General features: G+C 38.1%; 2 protein-coding genes across 5 annotated transcripts in view; both read right to left on the reverse strand.

The window, feature by feature from the left end:
- Positions 1-341: 341 nt before the first annotated feature.
- LOC103709867 (tobamovirus multiplication protein 1-like) overlaps positions 342-26284 on the reverse strand; it is a 34474-nt gene continuing 8531 nt past the window's right edge. For 2 of the 4 annotated variants that reach the window (XM_039125560.1, XM_008795391.4), the window contains 11 exons: positions 22565-22598; positions 19842-19928; positions 19665-19716; positions 15967-16144; positions 15682-15777; positions 8802-8862; positions 5781-5845; positions 5069-5143; positions 4892-4973; positions 1458-1624; positions 342-795 (listed from right to left, as the gene is read on the reverse strand). In XM_039125560.1, the coding sequence (XP_038981488.1) occupies positions 772-795; positions 1458-1624; positions 4892-4973; positions 5069-5143; positions 5781-5845; positions 8802-8862; positions 15682-15777; positions 15967-16144; positions 19665-19716; positions 19842-19928; positions 22565-22598 (921 nt within the window). In that variant the 3' untranslated portion in view covers positions 342-771. The remainder of the gene's footprint in view (positions 796-1457; positions 1625-4891; positions 4974-5068; positions 5144-5780; positions 5846-8801; positions 8863-15681; positions 15778-15966; positions 16145-19664; positions 19717-19841; positions 19929-22564; positions 22599-26284) is intronic. The other 2 variants (XM_008795393.4, XM_039125561.1) reach the window with 2 other exon arrangements.
- On the reverse strand, positions 10610-11439 carry LOC120110477. Its single transcript, XM_039125562.1, has 3 exons — positions 11008-11439; positions 10790-10923; positions 10610-10701 (listed from the first exon to the last, which is right to left on the reverse strand). The coding sequence occupies exons 1-3, from the start codon at positions 11141-11143 to the stop codon at positions 10618-10620; spliced, it is 354 nt and encodes a 117-aa protein (XP_038981490.1). The 5' UTR covers positions 11144-11439; the 3' UTR covers positions 10610-10617.

Consider the following 26284-nt stretch of genomic DNA (forward strand, 5'->3'; position numbering starts at 1 on the left):
AAGGGTTCACACGTTGCTCGTTCGTTCACAGCCTTCCCCAAGGAGATTTGGCTCGAGGCGTGCAGGAATCCCCTTACCTTCAATTCTTCCCCCACAGCATTTTGTATTCCCCAGCAGACAAAGCTGAAGAGTTCCATTTTCTATAGCAAACTTTTCCATCAGAATGCGACTGACTTTCTTCTTCCCATATCCTCTTAAAAATCTCCCACCACCATCTCTTACCAGAAGTTTAAAGATATTATAGTTCTTAACAAGCTGAAACAAACAATTTTTCAGTAGACTGGCTTGGGGATTACCATTGTCCTCACGTCATAGGCCTAGACCAAGCAATCCGAAGACAGTGAACTGAACACATATTCAACAGAGTAAGATACTGTAATTAGCACAACAGATTACATGCAGAATTGGAGATAAGAGTATGATCAAGTACAGTGTTAACTCATGGTAAAAATGACGCCCCCCCCCCCCCCCCCCCAAAAAAAAAAAAAAAAAAATCTTGGTTATTTACAAGCATTATGACCAAGAACTTGCCCACAGAAGCTGCCAACATATTACAGCTCGACTGTCTCATTATTTGCATGCCTATTTATAAGAAGTGGAATGCTTATCTGTCCTTTTCCATATGATTGCAATTAATCCCCATAGAAGCAGTGAACCATGGTGCGATGCCTCAATCACCACCCTTGTGCTGTTGGTTCAGCTAGTCACAGCTTCAGTTGCAATGCTCTGTTCCCTCATAAATCAGCTAGGAATTATGAGCTGACAAGGTTGCTATATGGGGCTTGCTTTGAGAGCCTGCATTTGTCATATTAAATTCAAAAGATCTGTTTACACTAGGAATCAAATTACGTATAGCATCTAAACTTATAATGATTGACTCAACTAAACTGTTGCTAATACACCTTTTTCGAATCAAGGAAACCTCAGTATTTAAAGATGTATAAATGAAATACGATGGCATGGAACTAAGATAAGGCAACATGAGAGTCATTTTGGGGGATATTTAGAGTAGCAACCGAAAAATGTAAATATACAGTCTTGATTAATGTTCAGTCTTAAAACTAGAAAAGCTATACCTAAAGAAAATGAGTTCAGAGAGCCACATATAAAACATCTGTTCAGATGCAAGTAGTTTGCTCAACATACGTGAAAATATTAATCCTCTTAATTTATTTGTTTCCTGAACAAGAAATTATTTAAGGCACTAATATCTTGCCATCAAATAATATATGAAATGATGAACCTGATTCTTCTTATTAGACCTCAGGGCTGCAAATGTTGAATTTCATAAACAGCTAAAATGTCAAGGGAAATCAACTTGATGGTCCTCAAGGGAAAATATCAGCCACCGTATTTTCACATTGCTCGAGCTTCGCTAAGAACTTTCCACCTGATATAAGGTAGCCAATTGACTGTATAGAGCAAGAGGATATTTGCACAGGATATTTTGGGCATACCTTACTCTGTGATGATGTGACAGCAGTCCTCCACTGAAGATTACGGGTATCTATCAGACTTTCCCTGATAAATGTCACCTCCCTCGATTCTTCTGGTCTATGAGCTGCCAGATGAGGAGGCAGTTCTCTCATGACCCACAATATGAAGCCTGATGGCACTGATGAACCTGTCAGAAAGTTATCAATATAAGGTGAGGTTTGACAGCATTATTGTGAAAAAAAGGTTGAGATTTAGTAGATTTTTATATAACTATAATTCAGTAATTCTTTCAGGAATACTATCCAAATGTAACACAAGCATGCTCCATAAACTGCAAGGTAGTGACAAATTTTCAGCAAGTTTAATTGTATTTATGAGATGAAGTAGAAAAACCATATGTTCAGCTTTAATGTTATATAACAATGATTGATGGTAGAAAAGAAGATTTTAGATGGAGCTAATTTGCTAGAATTTTTCTTTTTTAAAGCATGATGGATCTCACCACAGCATGCTTTTGTACCTAAACTAAAATTTTTTAGGCATACTGATAGATTTAGTGAAGTTGCAAGCTCAATATATTTGACAATGAATTGATGAAGCCAAAAGAGACAACTAATATAAATTTTATGGATTAACAAGGTTCCACCAGAGATCCATCTCTACCATAAGCTCATGGTACACATCAGGTTATTGGTACCTCCAATAACTTAATGAACCAAATCATATCATTTAAACTCAGCCATTACAAGGACTTGTACTCTTCTATTATAATTATCCTTGAAAAAGTGGCAAATATGATGAGATTTCCAAATGCCGTTAAATTTTTCTAAAACCTGAGAAAGGCGGAATCCTCTGGATCCACAATCCCATGCCAAATCTCCCCTCCTTTTCTCTACCCCATGAAACCCACATGGACTCCCCTTTCTTCCTTCTACCATCATGAAAACCATCACATGCACTCCCCTCTCTTTCTTTTGACAACCACCTCCCTCTTTCTTCTACAACTTCGCAACACAAACATGACATCTGCCTTTTCTTTTACCACCATATCCACTGTGACGTTCCTTCACCCTGTTCCATCTCCATCTTCCCTTCATTTTCATCTTTGGAGTAGTTTGATCTTGGTGCAAACATTCATCTTCCTTGCTTAGTGTATTTATACCCATGCTTGATGAAGAATCAATTAAAACGGAGATGTGGATTTTGTGGTGTTGTTTTTGTTATAGGTAATTCACTATGGTATCACATCAACATGGATCAAGTAGGCTAGTTGGATCAAGGAGAGATGGGTCAGGCTCGATCATGCAAGTGAAGCATGTCATAAATTCCCAGGATTTGGTTGGGTCATCAAAGATGCATGGGTAGGTTCGGGTCAACAACTTTTTTTCAACCTAATCTTGGGTCAAATCATGCATGATTACAGCTTTATATGTAGGTTGATCCAAGCCAATATTTTTCCACAATTACCCAACTTAAAGCTAGCCTATCAATGTTTTAAAAGGCAGTTGCGGTATGTGGGTGGTCAAGGGACTGCATAGGCATATGTGTTATGTGGGTTGCATATGTGGGCACAAATGTGGTTAGAATTTTAAATATTTAAAAATAAATATAATATATTAAGTACAAGAATAGCATCAATACTTTTATAAATAACAGCAGTATTAACAAGAACAAAATCTAGCAATTTGTATTTGCTGTCAATATTCAATTCTTAGTAGTAATTATGATAGCATAATTAATATATTGAGATTACATGTATCCAGTCTGTTTGAAATATGCATCCAACCAAACTATTAGCTTGAAATCTGTCTTGTTTGCATAGGCTTGCATAAGATTGGCCAAATATGGTTGCCCAATGCTAAAAGTCTCAAATTTGCGGTAACATAATGATAAGTAGACCAGATATGCAATGGGACAATGTTAATCCTGCTACACATCTTCAAAGTGCTAAGCAAACTGTCTTTCAGTCCATATATGACCCAACCACATACATTAACTACATACAGGATATGTGGTGCGGTTAGGGGATTGCATACATATAAGCAGCCTCATGCATGGTATTAAGAACAATATAACCTATACTTATGACATACCCTCTAATGAAATACAACCCAGAGGAACACAAATCACAATGTAAACCTGTTATCAAAGTTCTCCTAAGATGCAACCTAACCCATCATGGCCCAATTTGTGTATATATTAAGACTTTCCTTATGTAGTTCAGGTTCGGGATTGGTAGTTTGGTTGATTGTCAAGTTGCCTTGAACATTCTCATGGTCGGAAGGTGCTTGTGAGTTGGGTCTGGTTGTCCACTGACCCAAAACAACCTGCCAAAGTTGCATCATGACCTAAATTCACATGGTGCATGCAATGACACCCGAAAACATGAGCAAAATAAAGTTAGATACCATTTGAATACCAACAGATACTAATTTATACATGTATCAGCTAAGGCATATGCTAAGAATTCCTTCAACAGTCATCAAGGACAACTAACCAACTAAGGGCCTGTTTGGATATTCCTACATAATTGGGCTGAAAATCTTTTAAAAATTGGCCCTGTTAGCCCATCTAGCTTGCATTTTCTAATAGCCTATCCAAACCCAGCCCAGATTCTAGCCTCTAAGCTACAGGAAGAAAAAAAGACCTATGGAGGTCATTTTTTTCTTCCCACAGGATATGTGCTAGGTGGAGCTTGGTTAATACAAGGCCATGCTTAAATAGACGGCTCAATCCATGAATCCTACAGAATTTTCTGCCCAATCCTATAAGAATAGCCAAACATGCCCTAAGCTGGCATCTTAACAATACTTTTGGCCAGTTCGAGCTGGTACAGGATGCTGTGAGCAGCATAAGTCGGTTCAATTGTATGTACTGGTACAACTGCAAAAACTGTTATTTCTGCATACAGTTTTAAAACACCTGAATTATTTTATCCTCAACTTACTGCTATTTACCCTTAATTCATCTGTTTTCAACCTTTTTTAATTGTCCATATATGTTACCATGACCAGTATGGATTTAAACCCTTAATGATCAAAAATTTAAAGTTATAAAGATCCAAAATGCCTTCAAAGTTGGGATTGGATAACTGATACTAACCTCTCAGAAAGTTAAAGCTGATAAATCTGGGTTCAGGTATTGGAACAAGAATCCATGACATTTAAAATCGCGTATATATCTCAAAATTATCTTGATGGTGCTTAAAGTCTTGATACTGTTTCCTTTTATTGAGAAAAAGGATTTACACTGCATTGTGCTTGAGGTATCTCAAATACAAATGTGCAATTAGGGACCTTGAGACATTTTCAATGCCAAATAAGAGAATCTATTATTGAACATTTTCATATCAGCATTAAGTATGTAGGATTTTATGATGGCTTTGTTTGCTAACTAACAATAATTGTTTAAATTATGCTTATAAAACAAAATAAAGTGCAAGAGAAAGCATTACCTATAAAGTAATAAAGAAATATTAGAACTGAACTGCTTGTGCTGTCCAAATTTGCTGAATGCCGATAAGACAGCACCTGCAGCTGAAAGCAATACAGAGGCTCAAAAATCAGCAATTGGCAGTTGACCCCTAATGTTGCCTAGGATCTAAATAATGTAGGAAACCATAAGAACATACAGGAATATTAGTAGCAAGGGCTAGTACAGCATATAATGTGAAACACACGAGAGTGAGGGCTGCCAAACTTGCAACCTGCACATAATACCAAAATATGCAATAAAATTAGCTCCTGCAAGTCAATGATATAAGAACTCATGCAATTGAAGCATGCATAGAACCATTTTGAAAGCCAACTCAATATGTCATTTCTAAGCCCATTAAAAAAGACGAGTAGACACATGTTGACTACTTGAAACATGTCAGGAATCAAGCCTAAGGAATTCACAACATAAAATTTACTAGACATAATCTATTACTGACATGCATAATGAAGATAGTATTGCTAGTAAACATGCAAAACACAAACTATATTACTAATTAGAAAATAACCTATAAGATTATCACTTTTCTTTATAATCATTAATAGTGTTTTTGGGTAGTAATGTTCGTTAACAGTTTATATGATGATCTTTTAAACTAATCTTTGTTAAGAGTAACCCTAATTTTCTTAGCTCTTGCCAAATTTGAATTTCCATTACATGTCAGTATCCAATACCTAAGCTTGTTTCCATGCAAGACCGACAATATAAAGAAAAAGTTAATAAGATATTCCTACTCACTATTGACTGAAGATGCTTATATAATTACCAATGCATTGATCCTGACATTCAGCATAGTGTCTTTAAAGCAAATGTGAAAGACAAACTAAAAATAACTAGAGAATAGGCACCTTCCACAGTTCAGTTGAGGCCATCTCAGATCTTATTTTGCTCATTTTGGAGAACAGCGGTAGTCCTTAATATGACCAAGAATCAAAAAAAAAGACATATTGAGGTCTTAGAAGCTGAAAACACCAAAAAATGATATCAAGCACCTGTTTTTTGTTTAGAGAATTATCATAATAAAGAGAAAAGAATCATAAGGCACAAACTAGGTCCTGTAATTTGATTCCTGAAGATTGGATGTTCAATCATTCACATATTAAATATACTGGTAAAAAACAAAGAAAAACTTGATCAAAGCATGAATCAAGACAGAAGTAAAAAATGTGAAACGATAACTTAACGGATTTAAGTTTTGATATGGAGTCAGCTGGGTCTAACATTAATAGGGGTTCGTTAGGGTATCATCCTTGGTAGGTGATGTCTTCATTGTCAGTTTCTAATCAAGACAGCAATTACTCCTCACTTGATCTAATGTCTTGTATTAGTTTGTTCTTCTGTAGACAACAGATAATGCATGTGCAGTCAAGAAAGATACTGAAACATGGCAGATCCTTGCACCTTGTGCTGGTCATAGCCAGTCCAATGATTTTGTGAACTTGCTTGACCAGCAAAAATTAATTGACTGATGGAAATCTGCAAAACAAATGTGCTTCTTCATACATTGTCAGCTATGTTATGGTCTGACTTTGCAACCATCAAGTTATTACATAAATGCCGAAGGAACGAAATTTGTTAGCATCATGAGCGACAAGTGGCTTATTAGCAAAGAAAAGATATTCATTTGATCTATCCTAATCTGACACAGAAAGCTATGGCATAACCCTCCACGCCCAATAGATCAGTTAGTCAAGAAACTGTGAACATAGATATATAGTTCATTCCTGCTGGGTGAAAACAACATAACAATCAGTTTACACTTGGTCACTAGGAAAATGAAGAAAAAGGAAACTGGAGGCTACATATGCCCAATCTTTACATAGTTAACTATCATTTCTCATTTTCATTTATTTCCCTCGACTTTGGTGCAATGCTAAAATGCTTGGTCTAACAATTAAAATGGTCAACCTTTGAGTCTTGGGGCAGCCACTTTATGAAGGTGAAAAAAAAAACAAAAATTAGGCCACTCGCTAGTTCGCCCCTCCCAAGACCCCAGACAACCAGGGCTACAAATGGGTAATGGCCCTTTATTTTATCCCCTCAACTTTCTCAGAATCAAAAGAGAACCATAGGCTTCAAAGCAAACCTTTGTTTGTTTCTAGCAAAGAGCATACAATACTTTGATATTGTTCCCATCATTGTATTTGTCTATCCTTGCTTGCCCCATTTTTAACAAAACAGGCTCCTCAATTTAGCCTGATCACATAAACTTATCCATTTGAAATTTAATTCATAACAGAACATTGGATTCTAGTCAAGGGGAAAAAGAAGAAGCCTATCAATTTTTCTCAGGCAGGTACACTACTCAAGTCCATTCGGAAGTTAGTCTCATCTTATATAAGAAAATTTTAGGAAGTGGGACAGTTATCTTGAGTCACACCTCAAAGGGTTGGATGTGAGTCAACAAAACACAAGCCTTATTCAATTTTTTTACAATAATATGTTGAGCTGGCAGTATATAACCACACATGCCTATTAGATATAATTTTCATAAATTAGGAAGTTAATTTCAGAGCTGGCCTACAGGTAAAATGCCATCCATTTGAGAGATGATTTTTTCACAAGGGGAAGAATTATGTGATTATGCATTGGCTCAAAAGAATGGCCACATAACTTATAAGCTGGAACATTTGTTGTCTACCTAAATAGGAAACATACTGCTTTACCCAAGGTATCAAAATTCTCGGAATTATTAAAAAATTCACAAATTATTTTCACTAAATGTATTAATAAAAAATATTCAGTTATTCTTGAATTATTCACAGATTTTACAATTTATTAATGAATGATTAAAGGCTAACTTAAGAAACCTTCACATTTCCATTAGTCAAGTAATATTTTTTTTTCATTTCTTCACAGTAAATCCGTGTCGATATATTCAGCTAATATTAATGTATTAAGAGTGAAATACTTTTTGCGTAAGTTTGTGAGAAGGGTCTCACGGAATTCAGAATTCCACATTAATATAATTCAAGTTTTTTTATGATGTAATTGTAACTCTGTATGGCAATAAATCTTCAGTCACCTCAGTCTTGATATTCGTTTTTAAGTTCTTTCCACTTAAAAAATTGCTTTTTTTTCTTGCTGGTGCTGAATGAACATGGTAAAATACCCAAGCTTCTCTTGAATATAAAATGTAAAAAACAAAACTTTTCGATATATATTCTAATTTGTAATATGTAATAATGTTGTTATATCTTTGTTTAGTGAAATCAAGGACAACTTTGACTTCTTTTTTTAATGAACATTAACTTTGTCCTTGTTTTCAAGTGAACTTTGTTCCCCCACCCCGAATTATGTTGGAAACTTATGCGAGCTTGTAGTTGGTTTGCATTTTCATGTCCGTGCTTTGTACTGTTTCTCAAAATTTAATGAAATATGTTAGAGAAAGTATAGCAATGTGTTGTACATATGTACCAAACATATACATATTAGCAAGATGTCCATGGATTTATCCTTTCTTTCTTAATGATCAACACATCCAAGCAAACTATAGAATATCTATATGTGCTGTACGTGAGTTCCTTATTCTTGCATTGAGCATTGTAATCATTTATTTATTGGTACTCATTCCGACATACTTCCCTGTTTCCATAACTATAAATGTAGCTTTGTAAAATATTTCTATCTTGCATGGCTGTAATTTAATATTATAATGCTAGAGTGGAGAAGCAATTTTCACACAAGATGTTATTTAATTGTTTATGAACAAATATCTAGATGAATATGACCAAAAAGATAGTATAAAGTTTATGTAATATGATTCTTTTGAAGTATTAATAAGTGAATACTGGTCAAATCCATAGGTGCAACCTCTAACCAAAAAAGAAAAATCATATAGTAACAACGTTGACTATAAAACTGCTTACCGTAGCATGCCAAAGCACAACCTGGTAGAAGGATAGTGACAGAAAAGATGCCCAAATATATCTGCAATAAAATAATTGCAATTTTATAAGGAATTAATGATATTTTTTCCTGGCTCAGAGTTGTACGAAAATATTAACAGATTTCAAGAAAAGACAACTATCTAGGGCATACTATTTCTAGTCTGCGTTAGGTTTGCAAGCTACAGATCACTCAAAATCTGAAGCTTGGGAAAGACCTTTCAAGAAGTGAATCTACAGCTTTCTGTTGCTCATGAATATATAACTATTTGAAGTTACAGAAGATAATTATATCTAAAATATACTGGACATTACTAACATGTCTGCATTACTTTCTAATATGTAATATACACGTCTACCCAAGGTCCGGCGTACCGGTGGCCGGCCGGACCGGTACGGTACCGGTCCGGACCGGTACGGTACCGGCCGGGCTCCGCGAGCCAGACTTTTTTTTTTTTTAATGTTGTCTCTGTTGGATCTTAAATTAAGTGAAAATTGATGTTTTTTTATTACTTTTTTCATGATTTTTGATATTTTCATATTTAAATTTAGGGTTGAAATTTGAAACATATATGATGCATGATTGCATGTTATGTTTTCCTCCCGTTCCAAATGATAAAATCATACACATAAAATATCTTCAAATTAAGATACAATCATTTACATACATTTAAAGTACTCTAGGATATTTAAAATCGGGACGAGTGCCGATGGCTCTCGTAGATATCTGGATCATAAGTATAATCAGGAGGAGGCAAATCAACCCAATCAGAAGGAACGCGCGCCAGGTTATAAGAACTGTCGGATCTCTCGCTCACGCTCTGGCTCTGAGAGGTGTCCTCTGATTGTGTAGGGGCCCATCCAAATATGGCGGAAGCAAAATCCAATGCACCATATCCGTATTCGTCAGGCTGAAGCTGTGGATAATAGAATCCGTATCCGTATGTTGTCGGATCTGCAGTCGTATCCTGTCTTCCTGAACGACCTCGAGGAGCCCGTCTTCTATATCCAATAATATCCTCACGATCTCTATCAGGTGGTCGACCGTGGTCCGTATCCTGTGTAGCACCCATAAATTGGAACTCACCGGTGAAATAAAGACCACCCTCCGGCTGTGTCTCATGAGTACCATACTGTCCTCCGCTCCCTCCATGGCTAGAAGATCCATCACCACCAGAACCTTCATCGCTGCTAGTCCAAGTCTCTTCCTCGACACTCTCCATTGGGATTCTTTGTTTTCCTTTCCTGGCCCTCTCTGTCTGGCTCCCCTGTGCCTGCGGCTGATCAGCTCTGGGAGTGCGTGGAATATTGCGCTCAGCCCATTGCTCTGGATCGACCCCAGCTTCGGTGGCTATGAAGGTAGCTGGTCGTGGAGGCGATCCTGGCTCGTCAAGCTCGGGCTCCTGCTGCTGGCCTACAAGCCAGCCGAGTAGTGGATCATCGTCATCAGCGGTGAAGGACCCGTAAATCGGATCTGTATACTTGAGCTCCACTTCCTCCTGGATGCACTTTAGCCTCAACCGCAAATTGTAATGCACATAAACAAGGTCGTTGAGGCGTTTTTGCGTCAAACGGTTTCTTTGTTTGCTGTGGATAAGGGCGAAGGTGGACCAATTGCGCTCACATCCACTAGAGGAGACTGTTTGGGAGAGGATCCGGATAGCTATCCGCTTTAGATTTCTCGCGGATCTGCCAAAATGCACCCACCATTCAACTGCAAAAATATTTATGAAAATTACATATATGATAGTTCCATAATAGTAACTAAGTAACACCAGGTGAATATTTTCCTGATGTGTCACGTACCTGGATTCATATTGTGTTTGCTGACGACAGCCGCTCGTTGGCCAAAACTGTAGCTGCCCTCTCTAAATAATTTGCTCTGTGAAAAATAAGCATAAGAAAACCATGTTAATAATTGAAGATGCTGATATACTTACACATGCTAGTAATTACTAAATCATAATTACCTCTTCAAGACATAGGGCCGCTTTTTCTGGATCTGCCTCCATCTTGTAAATCACATTACGCAAAGCATCCAGAAGTGTTTCATCCATACCAATTCCATCTATGCTGTACTGGAACCGGGGGTTTAGGTAGTATGCTGCACATATACGAGACTATCTTAGCATAATTATATAATTATATCCATCACTATAATTGTCACTATAATTATATCTTAGTTTACCTGCTAGATGTAATTCCGTACCCATTTGCGCTCCCCACCGTTGCTCAATGATGTTGATGTATGACCGGCCATGTGCTGGATCTGCCTCCATAATCTGATCCTTTGCCTTAACCATCATGTGATACAAAAACCCCATCTGGGGTTAGATCTCGCTATCTACGGCCCGCAGCACTTCATATAATGGTTTGATAGCCTTGACTATTGTAGTAGCCCGCTGCCAGAATGGCTGTCTCGTCACCAAGTCTTCTATCTTGCTCTCTTCAGTGCCGGCATAAGAATATCTACTATCATACCACTCGGGACTGGCAAACATCTGACGTAGGGCTCCTCTCTTCTCGAGTATGCTATCAAGTGCGATGAAGTTGGTAGCAAACCGTGTGACTCCTGGTCTCAGAATCTCTCCCCCTGCATACTTTCTCATCAATGAAAGAACCCAGTTATGGTTATAAATATACCTCGTAATGCGTTGGGCTGTCTCCACCGTTTGTTGCACCCTACGGATCTTTCCAATGTCCATCAACATAAGATCGATACAATGTGCAGCACATGGGGTCCAGAAAATTTGTGGCCGCCGCTCCATCAAGACCTGCCCGGCAGCCTTATATTGCGGCCCATTATCAGTGACGACCTGCACGACATTCTCCTCTCCTACCAGATCAATCACATCCTCCATAAGTTTCAGCATGTACGAGGTGTTGTGCACATAAGCCGAAGCATCAATCGACTTGTGGAAGAAGGTCTTAGCATCACAGTATGTCAGGAAGTTGATGATGCTCCGCCTGGTCGGACCGGTCCAACCATCGCACATAATGGTTAGTCCATATATGGGCCACTTGCTCTTGTAGGAGTCAATCCAATTCTCCAGCTCCTCCTTATTGTTGTCAAGAAGCTCACCGTATATATCCTTCGGGCCTGGAGGAGCTACACCGGGACCGGCAGCTTGTATGGCGGCAATAGCAAACCTGTAGTATGTATTGTCTGCCACATTCGCTGGGATGTGGCTGAAGTGAAACCAGGATCCAATAGCTCGCCACATAGTTTTCTTCTTATCCTTCATCCACATTATGTCTACCCTCTGCTGCTTTGAATCTCTACTGGGGAGAGCATGCGGATCTACATCATGAATTGTCGCTCCTTCTGGAACTCCTCTAGATGACTTCTTTCGGCTACCAAAACTACCCAGCATAGATGCAATCCGGCCACGTTCTTTGCTGACGCCCTCCCTTACTGAAGTTGTCCTCAAGAACTCTGGATCTTGTCTAGTGCTTCGAGAACCGCCGCCCGACTCGTATGCAGAGGGCCCAAATCGAGCCCTATGCCTGGCCACCTCCTCCTGCTGCCACTGATCATCCAGGCTTGCATGCATGGCCGCCTGAATATCTGCCTCCTCCTCATCTAGATCCTCGACCTCCTCTGGCTCCCTAGAGTGATAGGAAGGTGGCTCTGCCGCTTGGCGATCGACCTCCGCCCTCTTCTTGGAAGCCATCTCCTTCGCTTTTTTGGCCTCAGCAAGATTCTGCCTCATCAGCACACGAATCTCGTTAGGACAATTTCGGCACGTAGCAACCTCACCAGAATTTCCGGCTAAGTGTTGCTTCAACCTGGTTACCCCTCCTCCCTTGAAAACCTTGTCGCAAAACTTGCATTGAAACTGGTGTCGTTGCCCCTCACTTCCAAGTCTTCGCCCATAAGACCAGCCAATATCACGCTTTGCAGGGTTCGTTTTTCTTGATGGCTCCATTTCTATCATAAAAGGACAACTTATCAAAAAATTAAGCTAATAAAGTAAATTTTTGCATTATCTTATTATTTAAGTAATTTATAAACTATTTTTTTTAAGTAAATTATTAACAAAATTAATGAAATAATATAGAATAAAAAAACCGCACCTTAAATAGTCTCCGCTGGATTTTTTGGGCAGGACCTCCTCCTCGCTATCTCTCAAATCTTTCCGTCTCCGCACCTTAAATAGTCTCCGCTGGATTTTTTGGGCAGGACCTCCTCCTCGCTATCTCTCAAATCTTTCCGTCTCCGCACCTTAAATAGAACCTCTCAACCTCAAATTGTTTGGAAAAGAAGTGAGCCTCGTTCGGTTTTTATAACCGAACGAGAGGCTTAAGATCGTGCTATTAATCCCAGATTAACAGAAGCCACTTCTTTCGTTGATTTGATGGGAAAGAAGTGGCCGGAGGCCACTTCCTTGTTTTTTAATGGGAAGGAGTGGCCGGAGGCCACTTCCTTTCCCATTAAAAAAGAAAAAGAAGCTGTGGCCTGTCGGCCACAGCAAATTTTTTTTTTTTTTGAAAGAAGTGGCCCGTTGGCCACTTCCTTCTTAAAACCACGCACGGCGCGTGGTTTTTGAAACCACGCGCCACGCGGTGGTTTTAGGAACCACAGCGCCTCGCTGTGGTTCCCAAAAAAAAAAAAAAACTTTTTTTTTGGAAAGAAGTGGCCCGTGGGCCACTTCTCCCTTAAAACCACGCGCCGCGCGTGGTTTTTGAAACCACAGCGCGAAGCGCTGTGGTTTCTTAAAAAAAAAAAAAAACCCGTACCGGTGCGAACCGGCCGGTTCGCACCGGTACGAGGCCCGTACCGGCCGGTACAGGGTCCGTACCGGCCGGTTCGCAGATGAAAACCGGATATACCGGTTTTCATCTGTCTCCGGTACCGGTCAAGCACCGGACCGGTTTGTACCGGCCCGTACCGGCCGGTACGGGCCGGTACGGCATTCCTTGCGTCTACCAATTAACAAGTTGTCTAGATTTGTTACCTTTAGATGTACACTTTTGTGTGGAAAATTTGGTATATGGTAAAGACAGAAGAACATTCCATAGCAAAGCAAAGGAAACAAATCATTATAACCAGCCACCATTAATCTTCATTAGATTCTTATCACACGTCATCTATATATAATACATTTCAGATTGCAGGAGCACATTTATTCATGCCAGATTAAAGTGGAGAAGATTCGATTGGCTAATCACTTGTGTAAGATGCTTTTAGTGGTAATGGACTTTTAATCAAAATCTAGCTAGATTAAAAGGTATAGCTTCATATTAATATACTTGTGCATCATACATGTCATGCTTTGCGATAGTTCTGTTTTCAATAGGATAGTTTAAAGTCCTCTGTTAGTTAATCTTGGAATGGACAAAATGCTAGCCAGAAAGGAATTAGTTGCTAGTGATCATTATCCTTCAATACGAAACACAATGAGGATCAAACAAATATTATAATTCACTTCTCACTTGCTTATAAAATTTATGATTTAATCACCTAGGCCAAGCTTTCCTATCATAAGCTAGCTAGGATGAACACTTAAAGATAAATGAGACAGGAGTCTTTTAGGTGAATCTAATACATCTCACAGAGAGATTTATGTAATTCTATATTTTATTCTTATATTTGAAATTCTTATTGGTGCGAGACCAGTAAATAATAGCCAAGTAGATTCCATTTTACAATTGAGCTAGAAATCAGTGAAATGTTAATATATAATTCAATTACAGTGAAAAGAATTGTCCATTGTGCATGCTGACATATTATCAATTATAAAGCCAGAGCGAAAGAAATTTGTTTTTTTTTTTGCTAATTGAGCAGCTCTAGTTGACAGAATCATATTACATATTGTTTTCCATGATGTCCCACTATTAAAGCAAAGTTGAAGGACTTCAATTTATGGGTAAATAAGTTGCTTATTTTGAGAGAAAAATCAACATACATGAATCTGAGCCCTCAACATAACTCAGAGATCAAATTGTAGATCACAGGTAAATGTGCATAGAAAGGTATTAGATAGGATGAGGTATCACCAGGTTACTTGTATTAATGATAAATAACTCAAAATTAGTTGAAGAAGTTCTTTGAATGTTTAAAGATAAGCACCATGCATAGAGGGGGATGGTAACATGAAATCTTGAGATACAAAGGTATATGTAGAGGTGATGCTTTAGCATAGGAGAGAATAAATAACATAAGACTTGAAAATTTTAATAACTTTTAGGAGTCAAAATTTTATAGTGCAGAGGGACTAAGAACAGTACTTGGTCCCTATCCTAGCAGTCTGTATTTAACAGACTATTAGAAAAGGGGAAAAAAGGAGCTATGAGTTCTGCTTCTCAAAAATGCATCACTATTTCAGACTCTTATTTTATGAAAAGTTTGCACTTAACATCTGTCAAAAATGATTTCTTCTAATAAACTAACTTCATCCCCCTTACTCAACATGGTGAAGATATCTTTCTCTTTGTTCTAAGGAAGTACTCTTTTACCAGCCAACCCACTTTTAAGTGCTGATTTCCACAAGTTCAAAAATGGTAAGAGAGATTGCATTCAACTAGATGGAAGCATCAACAAGGTATTCACTATTATTTCATTAGAAGATGTTCAGTTGAAAGTAAATGAATAAAGTAAGCATGACCATTAGCCTTACTAAAGAAAGCTTTCTTCAGATGGATGTTTAGGACAACTAATTTACAATTTTTGCTTAGAGATAAGCTGCCAGATGTTCTACTTAGTTCAAACCATTTGTCACTACAGAGGAATACATGCCACTCATGCAACTTAATTAACAGGGAAATAAGCAAAGATGTGTCAAAATGAGAGCAAGTACAAAGTGCCCAGTAATCAAAAAATTTTACATCGTAACCAACTGGAAAAAAGCCAAGTACATACCCTGGCCACAAGTGAAGAATCAGTAGTATTTTTGGCTCCACCAATCCAAATTAGGAGAGCATATGCAATCATAAAAACAAAAGTCAGCACAATCACCTACAAAAACAGAAGTCAAAATTTATTTGGACTTGTATATATGACAGAAAGCTAAAGAAGCTTCAGTATTGTTGCCATAATATAAGTTGTTTATAAAATTACACTCAACCTAAATTTGATATAGTGAATATATGAAAATTAATCTCAAAACCGTAAGAAATATGGTTACTCTAAGTATTTTATGATTACCAAGATCACAAACTTTTGTTGGTTTCCAATATGCATAGTCCGGAAAGAGCAACATCTCCTATGACCATCTGTGTGTAATGAACTTGACTTAGTCTCTGACTTTTCCAACAAAGCTTCATTATAACTACTTTCATCATCTTCTTCATCTTCATCATTTGCCTGATGGCACAGGTCAACCCTGCAAAAGCATATCTCTAAGAAGCATATAGCGGAGAGCATTCTTCATAAGTTTACAAAGTCTTGGGCAGCAATTCTGTTGATGGTAAGAAAAAAATTAATGCCTCGTTCATGAAATAAATACAGGCATACAGCGGGGAAGCTTGATTTCTGCTGCTTCACAATCTGTGAACAAAACAAGAAGCTTAGCTGCTGCTAAGTCAGGCAACACCATTGCCTATGTTATTGCAGATAATTTCTGTCACTGATAATGTGCGAGTTGGCAATATGATATGGTTTGATAGTAGATAATGTTCAAATTGATATGAACTGCATCTAGCGCCAACAAAATTCACATTTGTTAAAAGGGTTAGGTGATCACTGCCATGTTGGTAATAATGGGTACCTTGCAACTCCTATAGTTTGGATACAATGAAAGGATGGGCATGCATCCTTTTCCATAAATTATTAAGATTATCTAGTTACATTTACCCTGTCATATCATTATTCTAATACTATTGAATCTCTCATCAATCAAAAGGGCATGAGATTCCAAGAGTTATAATCCTCATATTACTCAACTATTTATCAGGACACAAATTTAGCAATATAGTGGAAAAGAAGAAAGAGAGGATGGAGGTTAAGTTGAAATGATGAAAGATTACAATTTAAACATGGACTCAATTCTTGAATATGCGAGACAAGTCTTTCCATTTGTCTTTCAATAACAAAAGGGTATATAGATAAATTTGCAATCCAGGCAACAATGGGTCAAGGTAAAACATTGGTAGGGTGGCATCTATAATCAAGTCTCCATGTAATATGTTATTTCCATCGATCAATTACATGACTGCTAACAAGGTGTAAAATGGATTTGGGACTCAAAGCTTATGTCAAAAGAGTTCTTTTGTTTCATTTCTCACCTGTTAGAATTTGTTTCCAGCTTTTATAAAGGATTTATGAATCTCAAACCAACTAGCACAAGGTTAACTAAAAGTTTCTGAACATGCAAACCAAATGGGAAACTCGATACATGGACATGTGAATTAGGGTTCGCCAGTCATTTATTACTTGTTAAAAGGAGTTCTAGTGCATATATTCAGTAGAAGACAAGCTAAAGGAGCAAGATGAGGAGCTAATTTTCAAGAGATTAGGATTTTGTGACTTCACCAATGTCAATAAAGGTTCTAGAGATGATTGCATTAACGATACTAATTAGGGATGATCAAGAGGGTTCCAGAAATTAATGCTGATTAAGATTACAAGGAACGATCAAGGGATCAAATCAAAATTTTCAGGACTGGCCGTCTGCTTTCTTTTAGTGAAAATTTTCTTTCCTGGAGCAATTAATGGTCTTTCAAGGCTAAAAATCAAGATGGACTTAGGACGAACCTTTCATATGCCTTCACAGATCTTAATTAGTCAGATTGTGATGACGTGCAAACATTATCATCCTTTAGTCTTAAGCTTTTATCTATCAGATTTAGATTGGAAGTTGGAACCTTATACATCTAATCTTTGTTTTAAGGTTTTGTTGGAGAAGAAAGCCTGAAATCATACTGTTAGGTCTACAAGAATGTCTCCTACCACAAGGAATCTATCTAAACTTTGATATTTTTCTCCTTAGCTTCTAATGTTTAGGTTGTTAGCAGGAATCCCATCAGTGCATGGTCTTTATCTCTACTTTTCTGAGAGATCAGTTGAGTTTGAGAGAATACAAGCACTCAGAGGCTTTCATCTCTGGGCTGTAATGTTCTTGTGGACCTAGAGGAATACAAGCAGTCATGTGGTCATGCCCTTATCTCCAATTTCTAAGGATTAGGTAGGATTTAAAGGAACCTAGTCACATTAAGTTTTCATATTTGAAATTCTAAGTCTATCCAGATCAAGGAATTAGCTTCTCTTAGATCTTGATTATTAGGTTTGTAAGATTTGGGTGGGGCCTGAAAAATCCAACTATTCTTACTCTTCATTTTTGGCTTTAATAGTAGGATGGTATCCAAAGGCAAGTAACAAAACTTCCTGACACTCTTCCCTTCTTTCCCTACCTTTTTCCCTCTTTCCTACTTTTATAACTCAATCTGATTCTCCTTTCTTTGTTTTCATATGCCCTTTATCCCTAAAAGTAAATGGATATGAAAACTGAAATTGGCAGCAAGCGATCACTCTTTTCTATGGAGACAGAGAAATGGATGGCAGGAAATTTAAAGAGAGGATTTCCAAATAAGACTAATGGAAGTAGATATTCATTGTAGATGAAAGGATATTGTTAGATCCACTAGGTCTGATGGATTCTAGATTCATAAATAATGGAGACAACTTCCATCAATGATACAAATGAGTCTACAAATAATGAAAATGGAAATCAGGCTCATAAATCGTTGATTAAGTTCTCTTGAATAGTGCTACGTATTTCATGAATGGTCCATATCAAATTTCTCAAAAAAAAATAAGCGTTAATTTTCTGCATAAGTATGTAAGGGAAGTGATTTTTTTCACAAGTTGTGGAGGTGTCTCGATAAATATTGGAAGTGGATTCTATGAATAGTAGGTCTTTTCCATTATTTTCTTTCTTATCCTTCCATTCTTTATATTGCTTTCAGCTCTGATTTAGTGGTAGCAGATGTTCTAGTTACTCCTTGTCTATGTTAGCATCCTATCTTATAATAGACATCAATGGGGAGATAAGAACCGATCACTCCTGTCCATTTTAAAACACTGTTTCTTTTCAAGATGATGCTTCGATGGATGCCCGCTCTTTCTAATGTGAATAAATGTGGTGGTCCTCCTCATCCCTCTTAAAACTGTATCTTTCCTTCCCGACATTATTTTTCTTTCTTTTCTTCCCCCTCTTCCTTATTTTATGTTCTCATTTATCTTTTTCCTTTGTTACTCATCTAAAATACCATAGGCAGAAGTGTGGATGATAGTGAGCATATGCACCCCTTGTCACAAACCACCAAAACAACCCTGCGCACATTAGAAGTTCTCTCCCACCCTCATATTTACATAATTGAAATAAGAACGTAGACTACATATTAGATAGTTTTATTTTCCTCATTTATTATGGTTTGATAATTTATATGCATGGATACACATGAGCTTCCTGAGACAAGAAGTCTCTATCATTATCCTAGGCTACAACGTTGAGTCTTCAGTAGGACTATGTTATTACAAAGATAATAAAATGTAATGCACAAATACAGTACAATGGAAACTAATGTTATTGACAGAAAATTCAAGAAAATGGATCAGAAAAAGTAAAACATGTGGACTTACAACTAAGTTTTAAGGTCTTGGTACCAGCACTTATACTGGTAGCTTAGTTGGTAACTTGGTACGATATTGATACCATATCAACATGGCACATCTGCTGGTGCTGGCACAGAAAAACTGAGATATATTACCAGCCTGCAGTACAGTATGGTACCAAGGGGCACAATGTACCAACACCTTACTTGCACTTCAATCCATTCATGCAACTAAATATATATAATAACATCAACTAAATTACTACAAAAAGGATCGAGGTAAGAACTTACCAAAATGACAAAAGCAGAAGAAATGCAGCTAGAAACAAAATTTCAGGACAAGCTACAAAGTGTTGAAATTACTAATTAGACTTTTGATATCTTCTCAAATGCATAAGTCGGAAGATGGTAAAGCAAGTTTGCAGAGTATGCCCAAACAGCAATCACTAAAGCGCTAAGATGGTATACCCATCAAGATAAATCCACAACCATCGGACCAGTAGAGCCAACCCCCACAAGTAGCAACAAGAGTAAATATGAAATATGCCAAGTAACCTGTTACAGAATTAGAAGATGCTATTAGAACATATGGTGTTATAAAGGTAAGTATCACTGACACACTATAACTAGATTAAAGAATTCCAAGTAGCCTGGAAGTTATCAGCTGGTACTATTGAATGGACTTTCAAAAAATTCTGGCACAAAGCAAACAATGGCAAGATAGCAAAGGTGTACTTCATGCAAAACAATCTTCAGTTCTAAAGAAAATAAAGGTTGTATTCACTATCAATTTAAAAGCATAATGAGGTCATTACAAGTTGCAAGGATAGTTGAAAAGGATCCACAAAGAGACATGTCAGATGGGCAGTCCACAGGCTGGTCAATGCAATAGCACTGTATATAAACTAATGCTTATGCATATAGATCTATATATAATAGTCATGATGGTCAGATCATTATTTATTTGCAAGACAAGAGAAGCCTGAGCCAGCTCATTAGTTTCTAATGTTTTGGTTCAGTTGTTGTTGACATCAGATTATTAATATGTTCCCATGGTAAGTAATTAAGAAATTACTAAGTCCAAAGTAGAATCAGATTCCGTCAAATGAAAAATCATTAAGTTGCTTCTTCTTCTTTAAACCTTTACACTCTTAGCCCTTCCCCTATTCATTCTTCCCTGCCTCCTTTCCCATCAATGAAACATGTCCCATTTCCCGGTGGCATGATGGAACAGATTTAATGCCTTCTTAAACTCCCAACAAATGTTCTTGTTTCCAAATAGGGATGATAAATAATTCCAACATAGTTAATTAGGAACCATGATGTATACATAAGGTTGAGAGAGCATTATCACAAAAAGAAAAGAAAAGAAAAAACAAAGGCATCAATTTCATTTGCTAAGAATCGCTAGCCTGCATTGCTTGTAACCCAACTATTAGCCAACAAAAAAAAAATACTGCTCAACTACCTGGACTAGATCCTTAAGTTAGTAGTTAGTACCAATCCTAAAGTTTTCATTTATAAATAATTGCAACTTGAGGCACATCCAAATGCACATGCTGACTGACATGCACCTTTTGGTGGGCCTAAGATCATGCTGCAGCCTATTGAAACTCTCTCAATGAATCATAGTTTCATCAGCCATCAATATTAAAAACTTACTTTATAGTTATAATCTTAGAAGTTGATTGTTATATTATTTAAACTTTGTACTAGAACTACTTGGCATATATCATGGAAGTAAGGATTATTCACCAAAGACGTTCGGTGCTCCAGAGTTGATTAAGTGTAATAGCAAAAGGCATATGTTAAGTCAAGAAAAGCAAAATGTTCATGTGAACTGCAGAAAGGGAAAACAAACTATATATAACTATGGAGATTCACAACTTTCAGCTGTCAATATCATAGTAGTATTTATTATGAGATTGTTAATTAACTACTACAGTGATTTTTTAAAAAAAAATAAGTTTACAAGAGCAGTAGAAATTTCAATGGAGAAAAATATCAAAGATATTATTAAACCTTAAAATACATAATATTAAGAGAATTAACATATTTATATACGTCGCAGAAGCAATTCTAATAATCCTCATAAATTACAGTACAAACCTTATACTGTTTAAAATGATTTGTTTTCCAAACATTAGTGTCTACACCTCCCACACACTCTTGGTGGGCGATACAATCTGCTGACAATTGTCAAGATGCAACACATCATATTTTACTAGCTTCTAGAATGCAGCTACGAGAAATGTATAGGCTGTCTACGTACAGCTTTATGAGGAGATTGGTTTTTTGAAAGCTATGAAATGAGTATATTCAAGGTTTCAGCAACTTATGATACTGTCTTATATAGCTTCATGCAGAAAGAATATCCGAAACTCTTAAACAACAAGATGCATCATCATCTGTTAGATTGACCAAGAATACAACGGCTACAATTTAACAACAATTAGACCAAAAACAAATTCAGTTGACATGCTAAAAGTCATCAGATATTGTAAAAACTTGCTATTGCACACAAGGCTACAGACATGAAGTGAAAAAAAAAAAAGAACTGAGCTGTTGCCACGTCGGCGACACATACTAGGGATGAGTTCATATAAAAAATAAAATGTGTGACCATGTTAAGAACTTCTGAACAATCAAATTTGGAGTATATTGTTTAAAGAATGGCATCATAATTTAGCATGCAGATAATACATATAGAACTAAGATTCTGGGACATCAGAAAAATAGCATTCTATACATCGTAATAGTGTCTCACCCAAGGTACGCGGTACCGATTGTACCGACGTACCGGTGGGCATCGGTACCGGTACGGTACCGAACCAAACCGAGCCGAACCGGTACGGTACCGATGGAGCTAAAGCCAAAAAAAATTTGGAGCCGGTACGGACTGGTCAGTATGGGTCGGTACCAGGTCGGCACGGGCCGGTACGCGTCGGTATCGGTCGGCACGGGCCGTTACCGGATCGGTACGCGCCGGCACGGGCCGGTACCGGATCGGTACGCGCCGGCACCGGCCGGTACCGGATCGGTACGCGCCGGCACCGGCCGGTACGGTTCGGTACCAAAATATGTAGCTGTATCGCACCAGTAGGATCCGGTACCGGTATGTACCGGCCGGTACCGGTATGTACCGGCCGGTACCGACCCGTATCGACCGGTACGGCAGACCATGATCTCACCTAAGTTGGACGACCCAATCATGAGGTGGAAAATCTGCAACAGAATCAAGCAGTTTCCATTAAAGCTTAAGTGAATGAATTCACTAGTGCAGCAGAACGCATAAAGAAAACAATGGCATATTCAACATAAAATGGCGAATGTACAAAAGCCAATACTGCCATCATACAAAAATTCTTAAAAAGGAAGAAATATCAACAAGAGTAAATGTTCTTGATTGTAGTAAATGAGACTTATAGTATATCAGCTAATTGGTTTTTATAGGTACATATTTTTGCTTTCATAATGTCATCTCAAGGACTGCCAAACCGATGCGAACTAGGTGATTTGGTCCATACCAAGCCGGATTAATGCTGACCTAGGACGGTTCGGGCTATTTCAATAGTTCGGGTTATAAAAAGTATAATAAAAAAGAACTCGTCTCCTCGAGAGCTTCGAGAGCCTTCAAGGGCTCTCTTGCACCACTCCCTCGTTCTCCCGCCTCGCAACACTAAAGGTAAGCTCCCCCCTCTCTCTCTCACTCTCGCTCAATCCTCGTCCCTGTCATGATGCCTCAGCCCCTTTCTCTTGCAGGATATGGATGCTCTCCCAATCCAAATGCCAATCATGAAGCAAAACCTCGGCCCTCATCGTCGGATGCCTCCTCGTCGTCGTGAAGCCCTCGTGAATTCTCAGGTGAATCCGGAGGCCTTGGCTTCTCTCTCTTCCCCTCCTCTCTCACTCTCTTCCCCCCTCCCCATCCTGCTGCTTCTCTACCTTCTCCCTCTCCCTCCCTTCCTCCCCCTCTTCCTCCCTCTCTCTCTTTTCCTCTCTCCTCCCTCCCCCCTGGCTCTCTCTATGTCGGTACACCCTGGAACGGCACAATGCGGTATGTACCGTGCCGAACCGGTCAGCAGTTAGTAACCCCTCCAATACCGGTTTAGCACACCTTGGACACATCCTTCAATATGCTTTTTTGTTATCAAGTAGTTTGTTGCTGAAACATGGTATGTACATCCAGGAAAGCATCAAAAGTTTGATTGGTCAATATTTTATTGTCACATCATATTAAGTGTCCATGATTGCTTGCAATTTCAGATCTTACTATTATGAAAATACTAAAATGAAGCATCATCTGGTCATGGATTTGACAAATATCTCTCAATCATGATCCCACACAAAGTGAGTAAAGATAGCACAACATTAACCAAAAAAAACACCAAAAGGACTAACTTTAATGTTTAGGATTTCCAGAGTTCAGAACTATAACTGTTACACTAGAAAAACATTAAGCACTGATTAAAATAGCCAAATATCCTCTCTTGTGATTTATACCCTTTAAATTTTATTGAAATTATAAGGAGAAAAGATGAATTATTGAGATTAGAGATTTAGGAACTGCTCAAAGCCTCAAACATATAAGCTGATACTAAAGAAAGTAGTGCTTAAATACCATGAACTGCCTAAGTTACTGCTTTACATTTGTGCAGACCACTTAACAATCAAAAAATTTAAAATGTACCTATTTAGTTCAACCCATTAGAAGAAGGAATGATTATTTAGACAGGTAGTGAAAATGATTAAGCATGTCAACATCACCTATTTTTATATATCAAATTTGTTGATTATTTTGGACTTTGCTCCAAATCCCTTTTTTGAAAGGGACCTTTTTGCAAGACTATTTCTCATATATAAGGCAGCTAAACTCTTTTCAAGGGTTTTGAGAGAGAGAGAGGGATCCCCGATCGCCGCCCTGGTTCTCTCTCGTTCTTCCTTGTGTTCTCGGTGTCCCGGCCACAACAGGCGCTTGCTTTCCGCTCGCTGGAGACTCCCTTTCCTTGTGCCAAGATTCCTCTGTTTGGTTTCTCGGTTCCGTGTGTCCCTGCTCTTGCTATTCACAGTGGAAGGAAAAGGTAAGATATTCTCTTGATCTGCCATTGAAGCCATAGAAAGGTTGGTTCATATACTACTCTCTTGATCTACCATTGTGGCTGCAGAAAGGTTGGTCCGATCGGTGTATTTTGCCTTATATTCTATTTTGTTGCCTTTTCTTGTGATCATTTGGCAGCCCATATTTTGGGCACTTGTGTAGCCTCATTTGTACCCTATTGGGACAGTTGATATAGTGGATTGCTCCTCCTCCCCGTGGATGTAGGCACATGTTGCCGAACCATGTAAATTCTTGTCTCTCTGTGCTTGTTTATTTATGCCTGTGATATGTTCGATGAAAGCCTGAATGAGAATATATACTAATTTGTAAGCCGAAAAGATTCAATCTTGTGCCCCCGTGAAGCTAACAACTGGTATCAGAGCTATGGCTACTGACGGGCAACAAAGTTCCTCTATGGCTAACGATTCGGCATCTGTTTCTCATTCCACTACCATAAGGCATGAAGTGGTTGTATTTGATGGCACAGGGGATTTAAAAAAACGAGCCTTATTTAGCTTTATCTTGAAATTCTGTTGGAAAGAAAGAGATCGGACGCTTTCTGCCTTTCTTGGGAGAGCCTCTTTGGTAGGCATGGAACTCACTCGCTCTACTAGGCCCCCTAGGCTTTGAAGTTCAGAGTTCTTCCTTCAAGTTATTCTAACAGTTGAAAGAATGGCACAGTCTAAAAAAAGTGATGTTATACTATGAAGGAAGAGTCGTAAGGTTTACGAAGTCCTTACCCCGACTTATCCTAGTGCTACTCCTACAACAGCTATCTACTAGCAAGACTACTGTAAGAAGGAAAGTAATCCTAGCACTACTTAAAGTTAAGCATGTCTATCGGTCGATTTTTCTCACTATAGAAGGTAAGGATGAAATATTTGTGGGTCAAAGAAGGTGTAGCAAAAGTCCTCAAGGGTATGGATGCAATCCCAGGAGATAATGACGCTGTCAAAGAAGAGATTAATGAGAGAGCACTAGGGACTCTATTTTCGGGCTTGAGTGATAAAGTCCTACGCAATGTCGTGGATCTTGATACAGTTAAAGGAGTATTCGAAAAATTGGAAAGTCTATATATGGCAAAATTCCTTACTAATAGACTGTATTTGAGGGGAAAGTTGCACACCTTTTGTATAGCAGAAGGGACTTCACTCAAAGATCACTTGGATAAGTATAATAAGCTCCTGCTTGATTTAGCAAATATTGGTGTTGAAGTAGATGAAGAAGACAAGGTTTTGATCCTGATCTATTCCCTGCCTAAGTCCTTTGAGCATATTATTACTACCATGCTCTATAGAAAAGAGACAATAAGTCTTGAAGAAGTAGAAGCTACTTTGTTATCCAATGAGCTTAGATTGAAAGTACAGCTACAGCATCAGGTTCAAACTCCAGCTCAAGGACTTATAATTAGAGGTAGAGATGAATAGAAGAAAGGTGGACAAGGTAGAAGCAAGTCCAAAACCAGATCAAAGTCTAAGCCTAAAAGACCAGGTATTTGTCACTATTGCAAGAAGCCAGGCCACTGAAAATCAGAATATAGACTCCTACAGTCTAAGAAAGAGAGGGAATAAAAGGATAAAGGAACCGTCACAGATTTGGCAACAGTTGCAGTTTCATCAGGAGGTCACAACAGTAATGAAAATGATGCAGTATTTACAGCTGCTTGCAGTGTTAGTCATGCTGATACTTGGATTGTGGACTCTGGAGCATCTTTCCACATGACACCCCATAGGGAATGGTCTTCTTCTTTTAGACCATGTGAGGGGGGCACCGTTCTTCTTGGAGATGATGGCATTTGCAAAGTGAAAGATGT

This window comes from Phoenix dactylifera, chromosome 4 (genome assembly GCF_009389715.1).
Source record: "Phoenix dactylifera cultivar Barhee BC4 chromosome 4, palm_55x_up_171113_PBpolish2nd_filt_p, whole genome shotgun sequence".
Lineage (NCBI taxonomy): Eukaryota > Viridiplantae > Streptophyta > Magnoliopsida > Arecales > Arecaceae > Phoenix > Phoenix dactylifera.